Source organism: Gopherus evgoodei, chromosome 12 (genome assembly GCF_007399415.2).
Source record: "Gopherus evgoodei ecotype Sinaloan lineage chromosome 12, rGopEvg1_v1.p, whole genome shotgun sequence".
Classification (NCBI taxonomy): domain Eukaryota; kingdom Metazoa; phylum Chordata; order Testudines; family Testudinidae; genus Gopherus; species Gopherus evgoodei.
In genome coordinates, this window is record NC_044333.1 from 6,644,203 (window position 1) to 6,663,840 (window position 19,638).

The 19,638-nt window shown below is 53.8% G+C and overlaps 1 protein-coding gene across 2 annotated transcripts; it reads left to right on the forward strand.

The window, feature by feature from the left end:
- The first annotated feature begins 1,606 nt into the window (after window positions 1-1,606).
- Window positions 1,607-19,438, forward strand: PRSS54 (serine protease 54). Of its 2 annotated transcripts, none has more exons than XM_030582265.1 (4): window positions 1,607-1,682; window positions 14,185-14,441; window positions 17,982-18,109; window positions 18,933-19,438. In XM_030582265.1, the coding sequence occupies exons 1-4, from the start codon at window positions 1,642-1,644 to the stop codon at window positions 19,422-19,424; spliced, it is 918 nt and encodes a 305-aa protein (XP_030438125.1). In that variant the 5' UTR covers window positions 1,607-1,641; the 3' UTR covers window positions 19,425-19,438. The 2 variants fall into 2 exon arrangements, with proteins under 2 accessions (XP_030438125.1, XP_030438126.1); XM_030582266.1 differs by lacking the exon at window positions 1,607-1,682 and adding an exon at window positions 5,027-5,341.
- Window positions 19,439-19,638: the final 200 nt, after the last annotated feature.

A 19,638-nucleotide genomic window follows, 5' to 3' on the forward strand; every position in this document is an offset into this window, starting at 1 on the left:
AATGCTCGTTTAACACAGAGTTTCATAGGGAATCTGAATGTATAAAAAGAACTGTTCATGCATTTCAGGCACTTCCATGGGGATGTTAAGATATACATGGTCTGACCTTCAGAGGGGCTGAACAGCAGCTCCCATCGACTTCTTCACCTCAGAAAATCAGACCTAGAAAAGCACTCCTGATGGGGGGGCTAAAAGCAGTTATGGGCTAAGGGGGGGCCATTACTTATCCTGACCCATCAGCTTCTGTACGGAGGGGCTAGGGGCCCCTGCTGCTCTGTCACTATCTCCACACCGATGATGATTTCAGCATAACTGGCAACATGTGGACATTTTAGATGTATTCCAGGTGAAAAATATTCTTGCTGCATGTATGGCCTTCGAGGACACCAGAGCTGCTGAAAATGTGTCTCCATTCCACACCCCTCTCCCTGTTTTGGCCAGCCTTTGTTCTCTGGCCGTTTTTTCCCTGCCTGTCCTCTTTTCTCATAGGAAGGGCAGGACTTGTAAGGCCATTTCAGAGCAACACAGAACCTCTGCAGGCTAGGAGCAGTAGGTAAAAGAGCAGATGGGTTTTCCATCCAGGGAGATTTTTAAAGATGGGCAGTTGTGTCAATCAACTATCCTGAAATATATCTGCACTTGCTCTGAGTCATTGGTCGTGCCTGGCTGCACCACTTCTTCATTACAAGGTCACCCAGTGTCACAAAGATGAATGTCATCATCTCAGCGTGTGTGACATACTCCTGGTGTATATTTTCTAGTGGGAGAAATGTGTCAACAGGAACACACTGGGAAGCTTTTGAGGCCTTCCTGTCATACTCCAGTCAGCCCTGAGATCATGAGCATTCTCCACGGGGCTTCCATAGCTGCCATTTCTCTCATTGTGCAGTCAGTGTATTCGGAGCAAAAATAAACCAATTCATCATTGGACTGGATGCTTCAGGCGACTGGTGGTGAGAGATGGAACCTTTCACATCTAAGACACAGACCCTGGCAGTAGTAACTGAAAGCTGGTACCTTCTGGTGGCTGCTCAGGAGTCCATGTGGAATAAGGCTGCGGTCTCAATTTAGTTCCTGGTGGAAACTTGTCCACATCACAAAACCATCACCACAGTCAGCACTAATCAATACCCATGTTGGCAGTTAATAGAAGGGCTAAGGAACGGATGGGTAAAGAGGCAGCTGTCATCCCTACAGGTCAGGCCATGGGCTACTGTGGGGGAATCTCCACCGCCACTCTTTGTGTTGGACTTGGTCCTTGGAGCGAGGGCGTGAGTCTCCAAGGCCTTCGACTTGGCACATTTCATGAATGCTAAAAAACAAGCCAAAACCCCCTGTCCATCACCCTTGAGCAAAAGGGTATAACAACTCCGTTCACCTCCTGCAGCTGTTTACATTGTGGCTGGATTCACAAAAAAACCCACTCAAAAGCTTTTCCTGTATAGCTGTGGGCAGGAAATTCTTCTGGAAACTGCAGGGATCCTGGTACATTTGGCTGGCTGCATGAAAATCTTTGCCTGTTTGCATCTTAAATAAGGACATTTTAAGCAAGGAAGTTGCCAGTTCCTGGCTTGCCTGCAGGCCGAATGCTTCCATCTGTAAAACTTGCTGGAAGTCACCAAGCAGCATGAGAAACTGCTCATGGAGGCATTTCTGCAGGGCACCTTGCCGAGACTTCAGAGGTGAGTCACAAGGGGCTGTATCAGATATCTGCCCTTAAAGGTCACCAGGAGCAATGTTTCTCGGTGGTAAGGCCAGCAGTGAGGGGGATGTGATTTTAATCTAGAGATGCAAAGCAGCCTCACAGAGCCGATAATTTAAGAGGCAGGGCACAGCTGTACAACTCTGCACAACAGGGGACAGAGTTCTGGGAAATAAGCAGAAACCAGATTTTAAATGTCTTACTTTTTTTCGTTAACTTAATCAAGATTTTTGTCCTGTCAAATGTGGTAAGTAAAATGGCCGCATTTATTTTGCCAGGTGGAAAACCAAATGAATGCATCTCAGAAGCTAGTTGGTGATGGTCCTGTGTGTGCAATTTTTGCTGGGTTAGTGGTTTTCTGAGATCAATAGATTTTTATTGGGTAGTTCCTACTTAATCTTTAAATCTTTCCTGACACTGTGAATGAGCCCAAAGCATGATAAAATGTAAGGAGACATTCAGCCAAGTAGATCAGTTGTTTGGACGAATGCTCTTAACCCTTTCAGTCTGAATAGAGAAGGCATGGTGCCCTGGGTTGGCTTTCGTAACTGCAGCCTGTTCAATTCCAACTTCAGTAGGATGAAAGGTGGAAGCAGCACCACAGGCCTGTCTACCTACAGGAGTTGTGCTGGTTTATCTAAAGAGGAGTTTTAAACTGATTAATTCATAGGCTATGGCTTCACTGCCAAAAAGGTGTGTTTCTACCACAAGATTGCTAACCCACATTAGTGGTCTCCCTGCAAAATCCTAGTTGAGACAAGGCAGAGGCCCATTCTTTTAAAGACATGTATAACAGCCTGTCACAGTGTGACCAGCCCTTTAAGGGAAGAAGAACCCAGCCCCACCTGTGACTGATCAGCTCACTGCCTCCTAGAGGAAGCTGTGGGGCTAGGGGTCAGGCGATCCCCTAAGAGCACCTGGGTCTTTAAAGGCCAGTGAGCGCTCAGCTGAGCCAGAGAATTGCAGGGAGCAGATTGCTGGAGCAGAGGAAAGACTCTAGCTAGTAAGTGGTCCCCAGGCAGATCACCTCGTGAATGAGATCTACAGGTATGCTGGGGTCCGAGCAAGGACTGGAGGGGCTGGGAAAGGGGAGGGGAAAGTCTCTGGGCATTCGAGCCCATGTGGGGCAAAAGACCTGCTTTATTTGGGTCTTTTGCTTGTGTGATCAGTTTAACTAGTAAACTGTGGCCTGAGGCAGGGCCTGACCCAAACTCTGGCACAGAAATGATCCTTCGGTTGCTGAGGAGGCTGCTTACACAGCCCTGTACGTGAACAAGCTGCTCTGGGCTTTGCATTGTCCCTGCGTGAGGAGCTGCCTCTGTCACAGCTCAGCTGTGAGGCTAAAACGGCTCAGTTTAATTTGGTGGTCTGCAGACTCAACTGCTGCTCACGGAGACAACATCCTCTCCCTCTAACCTCAAGGCAGTCTCTCCGCTTACAAAGCAGCAAGCCATGCTCCCGCCCGCTCAGCTAGCGTAGAAGCGGCAATGAGAGTTTAAAAGACGCATCTCCTCGGCCTTGTGAAATGCTGAGCTTCCCTTAAGGACATATACAGAGATGTTGCACCCTGATTCCACCAATAGAGACACTCCATAAATGCAACAATTTGGTAAACACTTCCCCTCTGGCAGATCCCCCAGAAGTATCCATCACAGCACAGGCCTACTCTGACAAGTGACTCTAGAAATGGCACCATGGGGCTCTGGATTTGTCCATGGTTTCTGTAATGTGCTGAGTTTAAAAGTTTGATTGCCAGCCCACTGAGCCTAGCATGGCAGAGTCAAGCTGGATTCTTTCCTTTTTGCTCATCATCACCACCAATAAAGATGCTGCCAGCCAAATTTTCTGCCCTTTGTTACATCCATGCACGCCCACTGCCTTCAATAAGCAAGTTGGAATTTACTAAATCGCTCTGTGGGTGATGCATGAGATGGGATAGATTCCAGCTGAGTGACCGCAGCAGAGATAAAGTGCAGCAGATGCTTATTTTTGTAGCTGAATTGAGCAGAAATGACTCTGAGTTCACACAGGAAGCCGGTGGAGGAGGCAAGAAGGGGCCCCATTTTAAGGGCCCTTTCCCCCTGCTTTAAACCCACCAGTCAAGGCTCTGTTTTAAACACGCCATCCTTCCTGTTGGAGGACTGGGCAAAGGATTCACTTTGGAGCATCATCTCATTTCTGCGCCTTACTCTGCCAGGGTGCCTGTCGATGAATTACAGAAGAGACACCCTTTGCCTCCAAGGTTGCTGTCTGATCTCCGTTCCCACGAAGCAGTGTGAATTAAGTTCCTTCAGGCGGGTAATGGAGTGCGCTCTGCATTCACACCAACGTCGCTGGGATCAGTACCTGCCCCAGGGATCATGAGTCACATCCCAGTCTCTGGGGTGGCAGTGCTAAGCTGTGGGCTGGCCCTACCACTTTCAAGCCGCTCTTTGATGGGAATGAAAAAAGATCCCTTCCACACAACCCCGTGCAGGATGAGAGCCTCACGGGCTGGCTGCACACTGCAAATAGGCACTGAATACCAGCCCGTGGTGCTGGTCTCTATTTGGATGGGGGGGATTGTACCTAATGCTAATCCAAATAGAATTGTTTGGGGATTTTCATGCTTCCTGGTCCTGTAGCCAAGCCCCAGACTGCTCGCTGAGCTACCCTGGGGCACTGGGGTGTCCAACTGGCTCGCGTTAGCTTCCTCCCTAAGCGTGGCTGGAGATGCCATAGCAACAGTGATCTAACAGTGGCTGATTATGCAGCATCAGAACCCTGCCAGCCTTGCTCCTTGGCTCAGCCCAGACTAACAATGACTTCAGGAAGCAAGGGCTTGCGAGGCCAAGTGACGAACCTTCTCCCTGGGTAAAGCAGCTGCAGAGAGAACGATGCAGAGGAGACCAGGGCGAACGCTGGCAGCGGGGGAAAGGTGGGGGTGGAAGTAGCTGGAGTTCTCTTCTCTGCTGGGAAATTGGGGCTCACACTAGCCAATGGCAAGAATAGCCCCAGGGTTTTGGCAAGTGGGATGGAGAGGGAAGGCTGGGGTTTTGGAGACTGTAGGTGAAGAAGCCAGAGTCTGGCTGGGGTGAGGGAGAGGGGAGAAGGAACGGGGAGCTGAAGATGATCAGAGCTCATGGAGAATACGCTGGAGTCAGGCAGCCACCAGCGGGAGCTGATTTCTGTAAGAATGGACATGACACAGTAGGCCCTGCCTCTTGGTCTGTGCAGCCCCTGACCAGCTGGGCGATTCCAGCACTGGTTGGCCCTGGCTTCACCGCTGAGCCGCAGCAAGGCCGCATGGTGGACATCAGGATGTGCAGAGCCCGAGTGTGGGAAGGATGCAAAACTGGGATGGCGCTGGGGAGAAAACATCGTTTCCAACTCGGCCTGGGGGACAAACAGATGCCTGGGCCTCCTAGCAGGAGGAAACACTAACAACCCATCCCCTCGCTGTGTGGCTGCCTTTGCAGGGGCTGAGGCGATGCCGGGATGGTCTAGGCAGCCAAGGTGCACCAGGCAAGTGATGGCAGGAGGGACTGTTCTGTGGTTTCCCTAGGGGTCTGGGCCAGACGGTTCCATCTCTTTGCCAGGGCAGTAGGATGAGAGGCCTGGTGCTGCTATGGCTGTGCATTTCACGCTCCCCGACAGCTGGTGAGTGAAGCTGTGTCTGGGAGATGCGACTGGGATGTTGCACTCTATATGATTTTATGAAAATATGCTAATGAGTATGAATGTAATGTAACTGGAATATGCTTCATGCAAAAGGTCTCTTGTACGGTATCATTACAAAGCTGATAATCTACTAAGTGTGATCATCCTATTTGTATAAATGTATCACTCTCGTATCTAAAACTATAAATATGAAATATAACTCTGAGGGTCTAGTGTAATTATGTAAAGTGTGGGCCATTAATGGTGGTTTGGAATCTCGATGGCTCTCGTCAGCCAGGACAATTGACTGTAGATGGCTCTGTTTGCAGGCAGGCCTTCCTGTGAGTCCGGCTGGGAGGAATGAAGGCTTGGAGTCTTACAGTGACGTGATCATGTCACCTGAACTGGAATCCATCTTAAACGTGGTGCTTTTCCATTTAGAAGAGGGAGAGGGGGTGGCACCCAGAGAGACAAAAGATTCCTACCTTGTGCCAAAGCCATATAAGGGGGTGGAACAGAACAAAGGGGGCTGCAGTCATGAGAAATCCCCTAGTTCTTCGAGTGCTTGCTCATATCCATTCCAGTTAGGTGTGTGCGCGCCGCGTGCACGTTCGTCAGAAGATTTTTACCCTAGCAACACTCGACAGGTCGGCTGGGTGCCCCCTGGAGTGGCACCGCTATGGCGCCGGATATATACCCCTGCCGACCCAGCCACCCTTCAGTTCCTTCTTATCGCCCGTGTCGGTCGTTGGAACAGTGGAGCGCGGCTTAGCTGACCTCCACTTCCCTAGCTACTCGTAGTTCTCGTTTGTTATCGTGTATATAGTTATATAGTTATAATCCTTTTATATACACACACACGTTTTTTCTTTACTAGCATAGTTAGTTTAGTAATAGCGGGGTTCGGGGAGTAGCCCCTTCCCCGCACCCGGTGCCGGAGCCTATGCCCAGCTCACCGGGTTTCAAACCGGGCTCGGCCTGCCACAAGCCGATGCAGACAGGAGATCCGCATGACTCCTGTTTGAAGCGCGTCGGGGAATCGCACTTGACAGCTAAGTGCCCCATTTGCAAGGCTTTTAAGCCGAGAACAAAAAGGAGCGGGACTTTCACTTACCCCTCCGCCTTCGGCACTGAGCGCTGGTCACTTGGCGGGCAGAAGCGCCTCCTCGGCACCGGACCACGCCGGTACTGCCAAGGCCTCTCAGCACCAGCCGTCGCTGGCACCGACATCGACTCGGCACCGCTCCCTCTCTCCGAGGTCAAGAAAACCTAAGACTCCTCCTGCTTCCATGCCAACTGCACCGCAGCCAGAGAGCTCATCTAAGTCGGGTCGCCCGGCACCAACACCTGCAGAGGCACCGATGACGTCGGCACCATTGATTCCGGTCCCACGGGGCCATCGAATCCAGTGCCTGACAGCTCCTCGGCACGTGCCGTGGTTGAGCTCCCTGCTCCTGCTGCTTCTGTGCCAACTGCACCGCAGCCAGAGAACTCGTCTAAGTCAGATCGCCCGGCACCGATACCTGCAGAGGCACCGATGACGTTGGCACCGTCGATTCCAGTCCCACAGGGCCGCCGAATCCAGTGCCTGACAGCTCCTCGGCACGCGCCGTGGTTGAGCTCCCTGCTCCTGCTGCTTCTGTGCCAACTGCACCGCAGCCTGAGAGCCCGTCTAAGTCGGATCACCCGGCACCGACGATGTCAGCACCGTCGATCCCGGTCCCACAAGGGCCATCGAATCCAGTGCCCGACAGCTCCCTGGCGCGCGCCATGGTTGAGCTCCCTGCTCCTGCTGCTTCTGTGCCAACTGCACCGCAGCCAGAGAACTCGTCTAAGTCAGATCGCCCGACATCAACACCTGCCGAGGCACTGACGACGTCAGCATCGTCGATCCCGGTCCCATGAGGGCCGTCGAATCCGGTGCCTGACAGCTCCCCGGTACGCGCTGTGGTTGAGCTTACTGTTCCCTCCATGCCGGAGACATTCCCAACGGCGAGGGATCTCATTGCCATGACAGAGTTGATGCTGCCTGAACCCCCAGCACCGCCGGTGCGGGTAATACAGTCTCTCGGCAAGCCTCCCTTGATAAGACCATCCTCTGTCGGCACAGCAGAGTGGCACCGTTCATGATCACGGTCCCGCAGATGCTCCAGGTCTTGTCAGCACTCTGCTCCTGACGCCACTTGCAGTCCCAGTGCTGTTCTCCTCCTCGGTACCGGTCGCACTCGCCGCACCGGTCAGTATCCCGTTCACCGACCCACTACTCTTGGCACCGTTCCAGCTCCCGGCACCGCTACAGGCACTGTGACTCCCGTAGCCGCTCCCGGCCTCAAGATCTCGGTCGACCTCCCGGCACGGCTCTGGCCGCAGGTCCGGATCTCGTTCCAGGTACTGGTATGCCTCCCAGTGCCGAGGTGAGCAAGGTCCGATAGTGACAGAGCCTCTGCCCGTGGCTTTTCAGCACCTCCATGGCCATCCAGACATGCATCAGTGTCATCCCACGCGGACAGCTCTTATGCTCAGGACCACGATTCTGATGTGCCCACCAACAACCTGAGAGCCCATCAGGACCTCCTAAGGAGGGTAGCACTCAAAATGGACCTCCAGGTGGAGGAGGTCCCAGAGGTAGAGGACCTGGTAGTGGACATTCTATTGCCGGATGCCCCGCTAGAGGGGCCCTACCCGTTTATTCGGACCATCCAGGTGAATGCCGATACTATATGGCAGTCCCCAGCCTCTATCCCTCCTGCGGCCAGGGGAGTCGAGCGTAAATATATGGTGCCCTCTGAAGGGTACGACTACTTGTATCTCCGTACTCCTCCTTGCTCACTAGTCGTTCAGTCCATTAAGGAGAGGGAATGGCATGGCCAGCAGTCGCCAGCCCCAAAATCGAAGGAGGCTAGGCGAATGAACCTACTCAGCCGCAAGGTGTACTCTGCAGGGGCCTTACAGCTCTGGGTGGCAAATCAACAAGCCTTGCTTAGCCGCTATAATTATAACACCTGCATGGCAGTGGGTAAGTTTATGGAGCTTCTCCCTCAAGGCCTCCTTGTGGCAACGACTGCCCCAGGCTGCAAAGCCTGAAGGACAACAGGGTCATAATGTGCTCTCTCGGCGTGCATACGCTGCTGACCAAATGCAGGCCTTTCCGTCCCCAGCCACACCGCCGTTCTCTGTGCCTAGCCACAGACAGGACTTTGGCAGGCGGCGCGGCCGAGGTGGTCGCAGACGACCATCAGGACCTCAAGAGGGCCAAGATCAAGGTCCCTTGCAACCACCACCAGGACCAAAGACAAACTTTCGAAGATGCGCCCGAGGGCAGCGTACCAGTTACAGGCCGGGATCCCACTCCTACTTCCTCCTGGCGGAGTCCCAGTTAACTTCAGATCGCTGGGTCCTACGCACAGTGGAGTATGGGTACCACCTCCAATTTGTTCCAACCCTGTCCCTCTTCAGGGATCCCTCTCACGAGCAATTCCTCTTACAAGAGGTGCAGACGCCGATGGATGAAAGGGGCAAGGGATTTTACTCCCGTTTTTCCCTAATCCCCAAGTTGAACGGAGATCTCAGACCTATCCTAGACTTCTGAGGACCCAACCAGTTTATGATAAGGTTGAAGTTCCGCATAGTATCCCTGGGAACCATTATCCTGTCCTTGGATCCTGGAGACTGGTATGCCGCCCTCGATATGAAGGACGCGGACTTTCACATCGCCATCTTCCCTCCGCACAGGAGATACCTCCACTTTCTAGCCAACCGTCAGTACTTCCAGTTTACGATCCTGCTGTTTGGCCTTTCTACAGCCCCACGGGTATTGACCAAGAGTATGGCCGTAGTCACCGCCTACCTCCGCCGACGTCAGATATGCGTTTTTCCGTATCTGGACGATTGGCTTATCCGAGGAGACTCCGAGACACAAATCTCTCAGCATGTGGGCATTGTCAAGGACCTATTCACACGTCTAGGCCTGATGATCACGATAGAAAAATCCACTCTGGTTCCCACGCAGAGGTTAGACTTCATAGGCACTATCCTGGACTCCAATCTAGCCGGAGCCTGCTTACCACAGCCACGGTTTCAGGTGATGGCAACAATCATCCGAGGTCTGCAGACTTTCCCAACGACCTCGGCTCGCACTTGTCTTGGTCTCCTGGGTCCCATGGCTGCCTGCAAGTTTGTAACCAAACACGCCAGGCTCCGCCTCTGTCCTCTCCAAGTTTGGCTCAACTCGGTGTACCGCCCAGACAGGGACCCAATGGTCACGATAGTCACCATTCCCTCGAGCACCCTAGGCTCCCTAAAATGGTGGCTAACTCCCTCCCTGGTGTGGGGAGGGATGCCGTTCCATCCGCCCCAGCCCTCAATGTCCCTGACGACGGACGCGTCATCTCTCGGCTGGGGTGCTCACCTCAGTCACCTTCGAGCTTAAGGCCTTTGGTCTTCTCAGGAGCTGGCATTCCACATAAATGTCCAAAAATGAGAGCAGTCCGCCTGGTGTTCCAGGGGTTCCAGCAGCAGCTGCGAGGCCGTGGTGTCTCAGTGTTTACAGCCAACACAACGGCCATGTGCTACATAAACAACTAGGGAGGGACATGGTCCTCCCCTTTTGTCAGGAGGCCATCCATCTCTTGGACTTTTGCATAGCCCACTCAATAAATCTGGTAGCGTCCTTTCTCCCAGGCGTTCGGAATACCTTGGCGCATTGACTCAGCAGGTCTTTCCTGTCTCACAAGTGGTCGATCTGCCCTGATGTAATGCATTCTGTTTTCCAGAAGTGGGGATTTTTTCCCCACATAGACCTTGTTCGCTTACAGCAAGAACAGGACATGCCAGATGTTTTGCTCCTTCCAAGGTCTCTCCCCGGGATCGATCTCGGACGCTTTCCTGATGCTGTGGAAGGGCCAACTCCTTTATTCCTTCCCACCTTTCCCACTGATTCATAGGGTCCTGCTGAAACTCCGCAAGGGCAGAGCGCGCATCATTATGATCATCCAGGCAGCACTGATACACTACGTTGCTCAACCTGTCGACAGCCAACCCAATTACCCTGCCGCTCCACCCAGACCTCATAACTCAGGACCACGGCAGGCTTCGCCACCCGGGCCTGCTGTCTCTTCACCTCACGGCGTGGCTGCTGCATGGCTAAACCAGGGTAGCAGGAAGCCTTCCACCTGGTCAACGTACCTGGACGAGTGGAAGCGTTTCTCCTACAGGTGCAAAACGCTTGATCTTACTCCTACTGAGGTCTCCATCCCCTCTATTTTGGACTACCCCTGGCCTAAAACAGCAAGGCCTAGTGGTATGAGCCCTGAGGGTACACTTGGCAGCCATCTCTACCTTCCACCCAGGCTAAGGTGGGCGCTCCGTGTTCTCACACTCTATGGTTTCAAGGTTCCTCAAGGGCTTGGAGCGCTTATACCCTCAAGTACACCGCCCAGCCCCAACCTGGGATCTCAACATGGTTTTAACCAGACTTATGTCTCCCCCATTCGAGCCGTTAGCGACCTGCTCGCTGCCATACCTGTCTTGGAAGACAGCTTTCCTCATAGCCATTACATCGGCCAGACGAATCTCCGAGCTCAGGGCTCTTACAGTGGTTCTGCCGTACACTGTTCCACAAAGACAAGGTGCAGTTACAACCACACCCAGCTTTCCTCCCTAAGGTGGTTTCGGCCTTTCATGTTAACCACACTCAACACAATGGGAGCAACAATTCCACTCCCTGGACATCCATAGAGTGCTCGCATTTTATATTGCGCGGACAAAACCATTTCGTAATACCCCCCAACTCTCTATTGCGGTAGCAGACCGAAGGATAGGCCTACCCGTTTCCTCTGAGGATCTCATCTTGGGTGATGGCATGCATCCGCACTTGTTATGATTTGGCTCATATTTCCCCAAGCCACATCACCGTGCATTCTACCAGGGCTCAGGCTTCATCTGCCGCCTTGCTGGCTCGTGTTCCTACCCACGAGATCTGTCGCATAGCTCCATGGTCCTCGGTCCATGCCTTTGCTTCGCATTATGCTCTGGTTCAACAGTCAAGAGATGCTGCAGCCTCTGGCTCAGCAGTTTTACATTCCACCACATTTCACTCCGACCCCACCGCCTACGTAAGGCTTGGGAATCACCTAACTGGAATGGATATGAGCAATCACTCGAAGAAGAAAAGATGGTTACTCACCTTTGTAACTGTTGTTCTTCGAGATGTGTTGCTCATATCCATTCCACACCCACCCTCCTTCCCCACTGTCGGAGGAGCGGGCAAGAAGGAACTGAAGGGTGGCTGGGTTGGCAGGGGTATACATCCGGCGCCATAGCGGCGCCGCTCCAGGGGGCGCCCAGCTGACCCACCGAGTGTTGCTAGGGTAAAAATCTTCCGACGAATGTGCACGCAGCGCGCGCACATCTAACTGGACTGGATATGAGCAACACATCTCGAAGAACAACAGTTACAAAGGTGAGTAACCGTCTTTTACCACCTGAGCTGGAACAAGGGCTGTACCAGGGGAAACGATTGTGCCCAGACTAGGAAGGCATCCAGTCTGTGAAAGAAACGTATTGAAACATCTGAGGGTGAGAGTTTTATCTGTATTCAGTTTTATTACTGTATTAGGCTTAGACTTGAGTGTTTTATTTTATTTTACTTGGTAAAAGTTCTGTCTGTTACTACTTGGAACCACTTAAACCCTACTTTCTGTATTTAATAAAATCACTTTTTACTTATTTAACCCAGAGTATCGATTAATACCTGGGGAGGGCAGGCAAACAGCTGTGCATCTCTCTCTATCAGTGTTACAGAGGACGGACAATTTATGAGTTTACCCTGTATAAATCTGTTTTACCCTGTTTTATACAGGGTAAAACAGATTTATTTGGGGCTTGGACCCCATTGGGAGTTGGGCATCTGAGTGTTAAAAGATAGGAACATTTCTTAAGCGGCTTTCAGTTAAGCCTGCGGTTTGTGGGACGTGGTTCAGACCCAGGTCTGTGTTTGTGGCTGACAAGCATGTCTGGCGCAACCAGGCAGGGCTCTGGAGTCCCAGGCTGGCAGGGAAAGCAGGGGCAGAAGTAGTCTTGGCACATCAGTTGGCAGCCCCAAGAGGGTTTCTGTGATCCAACCCGTCACCGCGACCTGACCATTGCACTCCCCTCCCCAGTCAGTGCCTTCAGCTTGCTCCCAAGGGTGATGGAGACTGGGCCCTGCCTGAATCAGCCCAAGTGAGGTCAGCAATTTGGACAGCTGGTACTCATGGGACGGTGGCGCTGCTTGACGGGCTTGCTCAGATCTCAGGAGGCACCAGCAGCAACCACTCGCTAGCGAATGAGACGACAGAGGCCAGGGTGGGAGAAGGGAGGTAGAGTGCAAGTGAAGCAGAGGAAAGGATGAGGTATTAATGGAGGAAAAGTAGAGAGGAGACGGTGGTAATAGACTGGGAAGCACAGGTCTGTCGGGTCCCGAAAGAGCCCCAGAGGGACTGTGCCCTCCATTTGCTTTGCAGGATGTGGTACACAGAGGAACTTGGCACCATCTAGTTCCATGCAGGCGTTTGCAGCTGTGGGGGAATTCCCCTGGGTGGTGTCAATACAGGACCTACAACACAACCACCTGGCCTTTGGCTCCATCCTGAGTGAGCACTGGATCCTGAGTGCTGCATCCAGTTTTCAGACAAGGTATGATGTGCCATGGTGCTCTCCCTTATGGTGCGGCCTTGCTCTCAACTCTGGAGGACGCCGCTTCTCAGAGGTCCTCCTTGGACAGAGGCTGCCAGGAGCACCCAGTTCCTCAGTGCGTTACCTTCCATGTTCTGAACCAGCCCCCTGGCAGAGCCTTGACAGGCAGGCTTTGCTGTAGAAAAAGACCAGGAACTGAGCCAATCGGAAGATTAAATTATCTCTGACTGCCGAGTAGCTGGGGCTGCTCGTAGCGAGGCTGCGGCTGTAATGAACTTCCAGTGAAACGGAGACAGCCCTATGCACACGGTTAATTGCGCACTGCCACTGTTTGCACTGGGCTCTTCTTCCCATCTTTCAGCCGCTCACGTGTTTAGTCCTCTGAGAAGATCTGCTCTGGTTTGGAAGGCCAGGCAAGGGATTGTGAGGCTTCCTCTCTTTCCTTCTCCCTCACTCAGCAACAAGGGACAGAAAGCTGGCACCCAGCCTCTTTTCCTGGGCTGCCTTCTACCCGTTCCCTGCACATGCCGCCCAGCTGCTGGCCACACAGTGTCCACCTACAGCGTGCCAGCGTTCAGTCAGCAGATGCTCAGCATTTCAGCCTGCCCCTCCCAGACACAGTACAACTAGGCCCCAATCCTCCCCTCTGATGTAGCACTCTGATGGTGTAAAGGTGGCAGTGGAGGAATCCCTGGGTATCAGAGCTGCTATGGCATCTGTGCCCTCCCCGCTCCATCCCCCTGCTGTAGAAGGCATGGCTAAGGGAAACGGGGGTAGGGGGGCATGTGGGTAGCCAATGTCTCCCTACTGCCAGAATAGTCCCTACAGGCTGTGCAATTTACAGCAGTCCTTGGACTACACGTCTGAGGGACCAGACGGGCTGGGCCACCCAGGTCTGGTGGGATGGGCATAAAAATCACCTTTGCACACATCTCCCTCCTGAGCTGTGCTGGGATCTGGACCCTGAGCCACCAAGTCAAAGGCATGGAGCTCGATTCTGGTCTCGCACTGGCTTTGCATCAGTATAAACTGCCTTGCCTAGTGGCCTCAAGTCTTCTGGGAACTGTTGTCACCCTGCGCCCACTGAGCTATCAAATTCCCACTGCCAAGGGGCTCTCAGTTCCCAGAGCTCTTTGCACATCTAAGGCTCCTCTGGTCTCTTTCTTCAGGCAGCCAGCTTTCGCCGGGGTTGGTATAACAGACATGAACACGCAGAGGAAGCCACAGTCGCAGTACTCAATCAGCACCATCATTCCCCACGAAGACTTCAACACAATCACGCTGGACAAGAACATTGCCCTGCTGAAGACGGCCACCCCCGTAAAGTTCAGTGATGCTGTTCAGCCCATCTGCTTCCCCAGCAGGAACCTCACCGCAGACACCCTGGAGAACTGCTGGGTGTCAGGGTGGCTTCACCCCACTGCAGGTAACCCCTTCCTTTTCCTGGGTGACCTGTCCTAGAAAAGGGCACAGGCTAAGTTTGACTGCTATATTTGGGGGGACAGCTCTAGCCAGGCCAATGGGACCGTGAGGGGGACAGACGGACGTATGCACACACACACACGCTGAAGCCAGTCCCCCTGGCTCGCTGGTTCTCTCCTGCCTGGAGGGGCGGGTGCTCTGGCTGCAGCAGGCTGCGCATTACCTGGGCTGCTGGTTTAGCAGGGTAGCCCCGGCAGCCGCTGTCCGCTGTAGCGACCTGAGCGTGGGAGCTGTGGCCGCTCTGACACCAGCAGGACTTGATGCTGCTGCTTTTCTAGTGCCTCCTGGTGCTGCGGTGGCCACCTTGCTGCTGCAGCTACTAATGAGGGGAGGCTGCTTCCCCGTCACACCACACAGAGACACACAGCAGCGCGGGCTCCACTAGGACTGTCACTCTGGGCTGCTGGGGGGTGAGGAGGAGGAAGTCGGGTCAGTGGGGCTGCTGGCAGGTGCCCATCCTAGTGCATTATGTTAAATGCACCGAGCCTCACCCCCCCGACCCCGGACTACGGCACCCCCAATAAGGCTGGCCCTGTTAGGGGGGAAACACCCCCCTGGTTCCCCAAACTGCACCCATGGAGAAGGGCAAACCTCAAGAGCTGCATTCAAAAGTCTGGGTGCTTTTAGGGAGACTGCAAAAGCCAATGAGACCTGCTGGCTTCTTCCAGCTAGAAAAGTAGATCAGTTGTTTGGACGAATGCTCTTAATATACAGTCTGTTGGGAGCTCAGGCCCTCTGTCTCAGGGCTGAGCAACAATACACAGTTAGCTGGGAGCTCAGACCCTCTGCTGCAGGGCTGAGCAACAATACACAGTTAGTGGGGGGCCCAGCTCTAGGTTCGGGCAGGGCACCAAATGCAGAGGCAAAGCTCAGGCCCTTTTGGCTCAGGGCTGAGCAAACAAACAGTCTAGAAGCCCAGGCCCTGGCTCAGGGCGGGGCAACAAGCAACTCAGGGCTCAAGCCCTTCAAGAGGGGCTGAGCAAACAACCAGTCTGAATGGCCTCCTCAGGCCAGGGGGAGGGGGAGTCTGCCACTCCTGGAAAGGTGGCAGGGGGGACACAGGCCCTCCCACTCCACTGCGTCCCAGCCCGGGGCCCTAGTAGCGGCTGTCACCACTGACGGTCAGCGGGGATCCTGACCGCAACACACTGACATAGGCACAGGTAAATCTGCAGCCTGACTGGGGTCGGCTGCCCCCGGGCTACTTCCAATTTCCCCCTCCGGGCCTACCTGCTCCGTGGTGTCAACTCCTGGGAAGTCCTCCAGCATAGGCTCCTCGCGGCCGGGGCTGGGGGGTTGGTCCAGTAGCTCCTCTGGGAAATCCAGCCAGGCTTGCTCCGGGGGTTCCTTGGGGTAACAACAGGGACCGGGAAGCTCCAGCAGCTCCTCCGAATAGCAGGCGCGGGGAAGCTCCGGCAGCTCCTCCGAATAGCGGGCGCGGGGAAGCTCCGGCGGGTCCTCCCAGTAGCGGGCGCGGGGAAGCTCCGGCGGGTCCTCCCAGTAGCGGGCGCGGGGAAGCTCCGGCGGCTCCTCCGAATAGCGGGCGCGGGGAAGCTCCGGCGGGTCCTCCCAGTAGCGGGCGCGGGGAAGCTCCGGCGGGTCCTCCCAGTAGCGGGCGCGGGGAAGCTCCGGCGGGTCCTCCCAGTAGCGGGCGCGGGGAAGCTCCGGCGGGTCCTCCCAGTAGCCGGCGCGGGGAAGCTCCGGCGGGTCCTCCCAGTAGCCAGCGCGGGGAAGCTCCGGCGGGTCCTCCTAGTAGCCGGCGTGGGGAAGCTCCGGCGGGTCCTCCTAGTAGCCGGCGCGGGGAAGCTCTGGCGGGTCCTCCCAGTAGCCGGCGTGGGGAAGCTCTGGCGGGTCCTCCCAGTAGCGGGCGTGGGGAAGCTCTGGCGGGTCCTCCCAGTAGCCGGCGTGGGGAAGCTCTGGCGGGTCCTCCCAGTAGCGGGCGCGGGGAAGCTCTGGTGGGTCCTCCCAGTAGCGGGCGCGGGGAAGCTCTGGCGGCTTCCCAGTCCTGAGCTCCCTGCAGCAGGTCTGCTCCTGGCGGTGGCTGGGCTCAGACTGAGCTCTGACGCTGGCTTTTGTGCTTCTGGGTTGCCGCCTGACCCTCTGAGGGGCGGGCTCACTGCCCTGTAGCCCCGCCCACTCAGGTGTCCGGCAGGGCTCGCCCTCTCCTGGGCAGCAGGGGAGCCACACCGGCCGGCTACAGTCCAGTTTATACCCATTTGTTCTTGTCTCCACATTGGTACTAAGCTTAAATAATTCCCCTCCCTCCCTAATATTAATCCCTCTGATATATTTATAAAGAGCAAGCATATCCCCCCTCAACCTTCTTTTGGTTAGGCTAAACAAGCCAAGCTCTTTGAGTCTCCTTTCATAGGACAGGTTTTCCATTCCTCGGATCATCCTAGTAGCCTGTCTCTGAACCTGTTCCAGTTTGAATTCATCCTTAAACGTGGGAGACCAGAACTGCACACAGTATTCCAGATGAGGTCTCACCAGTGCCTTATATAACGGTACTAATCTTCTTATCTTTGCTGGAAATACCTCGCCTGATGCATCCTAAAACTGCATTAGCTTTTTTAATGGCCATATCACATTGGCGGCTCATAGTCATCCTGTGATCAACCAATACTCCAAGGTCCTTCTCCTCCTGTTACTTCCAACTGATGTGTCCCCAATTTATAACTAAAATTCTTATTATTAATCTCTAAATGCATGACCTTGCACTTTTCACTATTAAATTTCATCCTATTACTATTACTCCAGTTTACAAGGTCATCCAGATCTTCCTGTATGGTATCCCGGTCCTTCTCTGTGTTAGCAATACCTCCCAGCTTTGTGTCATCCGCAAACTTTATTAGCACATTCCCGCTTTTTGTGCCAAGGTCAGTAATAAAAAGGTTAAATAAGATTGGTCCCAGAACCGATCCCTGAGGAACTCCACTAGTAACCTCCTTCCAGCCTGACAGTTCACCCTTCAGTACTACCCGTTGAAGTCTCCCCTTTAACCAGTTCCTTATCCACCTTTCAATTTTCATATTGATTCCCATCTTTTCCGATTTAACTAATAATTCCCCATGTGGAATCATGTCAAATGCCTTACTAAAATCGAGGTAAATTAGATCTACTGCATTTCCTTTGTCTAAATAATCTGTTACCTTCTCAAAGAAGGAGATCAGGTTGGTTTGGCACGATCTACCTTTTGTAAAACCATGTTGTAATTTGTCCCAGTTACCATTGACCTCAATGTCCTTAACTACTTTCTCCTTCAAAATTTTTTCCAAGACCTTACATACTACAGATGTCAAACTAACAGGCCTATAGTTCCTCGGATCACCTTTTTTCCCTTTCTTAAAAATAGGGACTACGTTAGCAATTCTCCAGTCGTACGGTACAATAGGAAGAGATGCAGCACTGGGGCGCTGCCACTTCCAGTTCCTAGGCCCTAGACTGGGGGGTCTCTGATCTCTTGGTTTCTTGGCTCAGACAGGAAGACACGTGGCAGCAAGCTTTCTACGGAAGCTCTCAGTAGTGGATGTGGATCCCTGCCCCTTGAAGAGAATCGTTACAACCGAGTGCAGCAGCCACCAGGACTCCGATAACGTGACTGGATGTTTGGTAAGGAGCTTCTACTGATCCAGCCGCTGACTCTGATGCAGGGTACGAACTTCAGGGGGATCTGAGCTCTGCAAGAATGGGGCAGCCTCTACTTCCCTCACACGCACTATTCCGCAATTAGCTACTGTAATGTCCATGAGATCCGGGGTCCGCATCAGCCTTGGACCATAATAAAGGCCTTAGTTCCCACAGATCACTTTTCACTCTCCTCTGTCCTGAGGCTTTGTCACATCACACGTACTAGCCTTCACCTGGGAAAACTAAACTGGGTTCCCCGCCATACCCCATGAATGCGGCCCCTGTTCAACCCGCATGCTGATGTGTGGGGAGCAGATTCCTAGGCAATTCATCTGTGATGGGCAGGGACGGCTCCAGGCCCCAGTATGCCAAGTGTGTGCTTGGGGCGGCAAGCCACGGGGAGCGCTCTGCCGGCACCGTGAGGGCGGCAGGCAGGCTGCCCTCAGTGGCTTGCCTGTGGAGGGTCCGCTGGTCCTGCGGCTTCGGTGGACCTCCCACAGGCGTGCCTGCGGAGGGTCCGCTGGTCCTGCGACTTCGGAGGACCTCCCACAGGCAGCCTGCCAGCCGTGCTTGGGGCGGCAAAATCCCTAGAGCCGCCCCTGGTGATGGGGGTGTTCTAAGAAGAGCCAGCCCCTGGAATTACTGGTGGCTTGTTGGAGCAGATAAAGCAATGAGCTGGTGGGATCTGTCCTCCTTCCAGTTTAGGATTAGTATAGAGGTGCCCACGGGATACAGGAGCAGTGAGAGCACACGCTGGATGAAAACTGGTGTGTTTTGACTGAAACCTGCCTTTTGTCTCCTCAAGGGGGACCCAGGGAACCCAGTCATGTGCCAGGCTAAGGGAACTGGAGACTGGGTTCTGAATGGAGTGCTGAGCCAGGGCGGCATGAGATGCTACGGACCATTTCTCTACACCAAAGTGGCCTATTACAGCGACTGGATTTCAGCCACAACAGCTGACGCAGGAGTCCCCGTATATCCCACTTTTGCCAGAGGGCGCTCTGCTTTTCAAGCTCCGACTGAGGATTTGGAAGGGTCATTTGAGTCAACAGAGAAGGTGTTTCAACCCTCACTCATCGCAGAAGCTGGGTCTGACCGTGACCAAGCCAAGCAGCGACCGAAGGACATCAAGCCCGCCCAGGAAGGGCTAGCAAGGGCTTACAGCAAGTATGACCCAGTGTACTATGACTACTACAGTGGGGAAACGCTCCCCATTTCTCAGGGGTGCGTCCATCTGCCGCTGAGCCTCATGGAAATGAGCTCTGTTTTCCTTCTGCTGGGGCTCCTGTTTTACTAGATGAGACACTGTAACCGAGGCAACTGTGTGATTGACTGGCCTCAGGGACCATTCCCAGCACTCCATCCGTTTTAGTGCTGTTGACAGTGACTATGTGGCATGATCCATGTGCACGGTGCTGACGTTCTCCCCCCACAGCAACGCGCTCGTGTGTTAATCCGTCTCTGTATTTTGGCACTCACTCAGGCTATTAAACTTTAAACTCCTCCCCCCC

Coding starts and splice junctions, on each gene's coding strand:
- PRSS54 (XM_030582265.1), top strand. CDS start 1,642: ATGGAGGCATTTCTGCAGGGCACCTTGCCGAGACTTCAGAG. Junction 1,683..14,184: donor ACCTTGCCGAGACTTCAGAG/GTGAGTCACAAG, acceptor CTCTTTCTTCAG/GCAGCCAGCTTTCGCCGGGG. Junction 18,110..18,932: donor ATAACGTGACTGGATGTTTG/GTAAGGAGCTTC, acceptor TGTCTCCTCAAG/GGGGACCCAGGGAACCCAGT.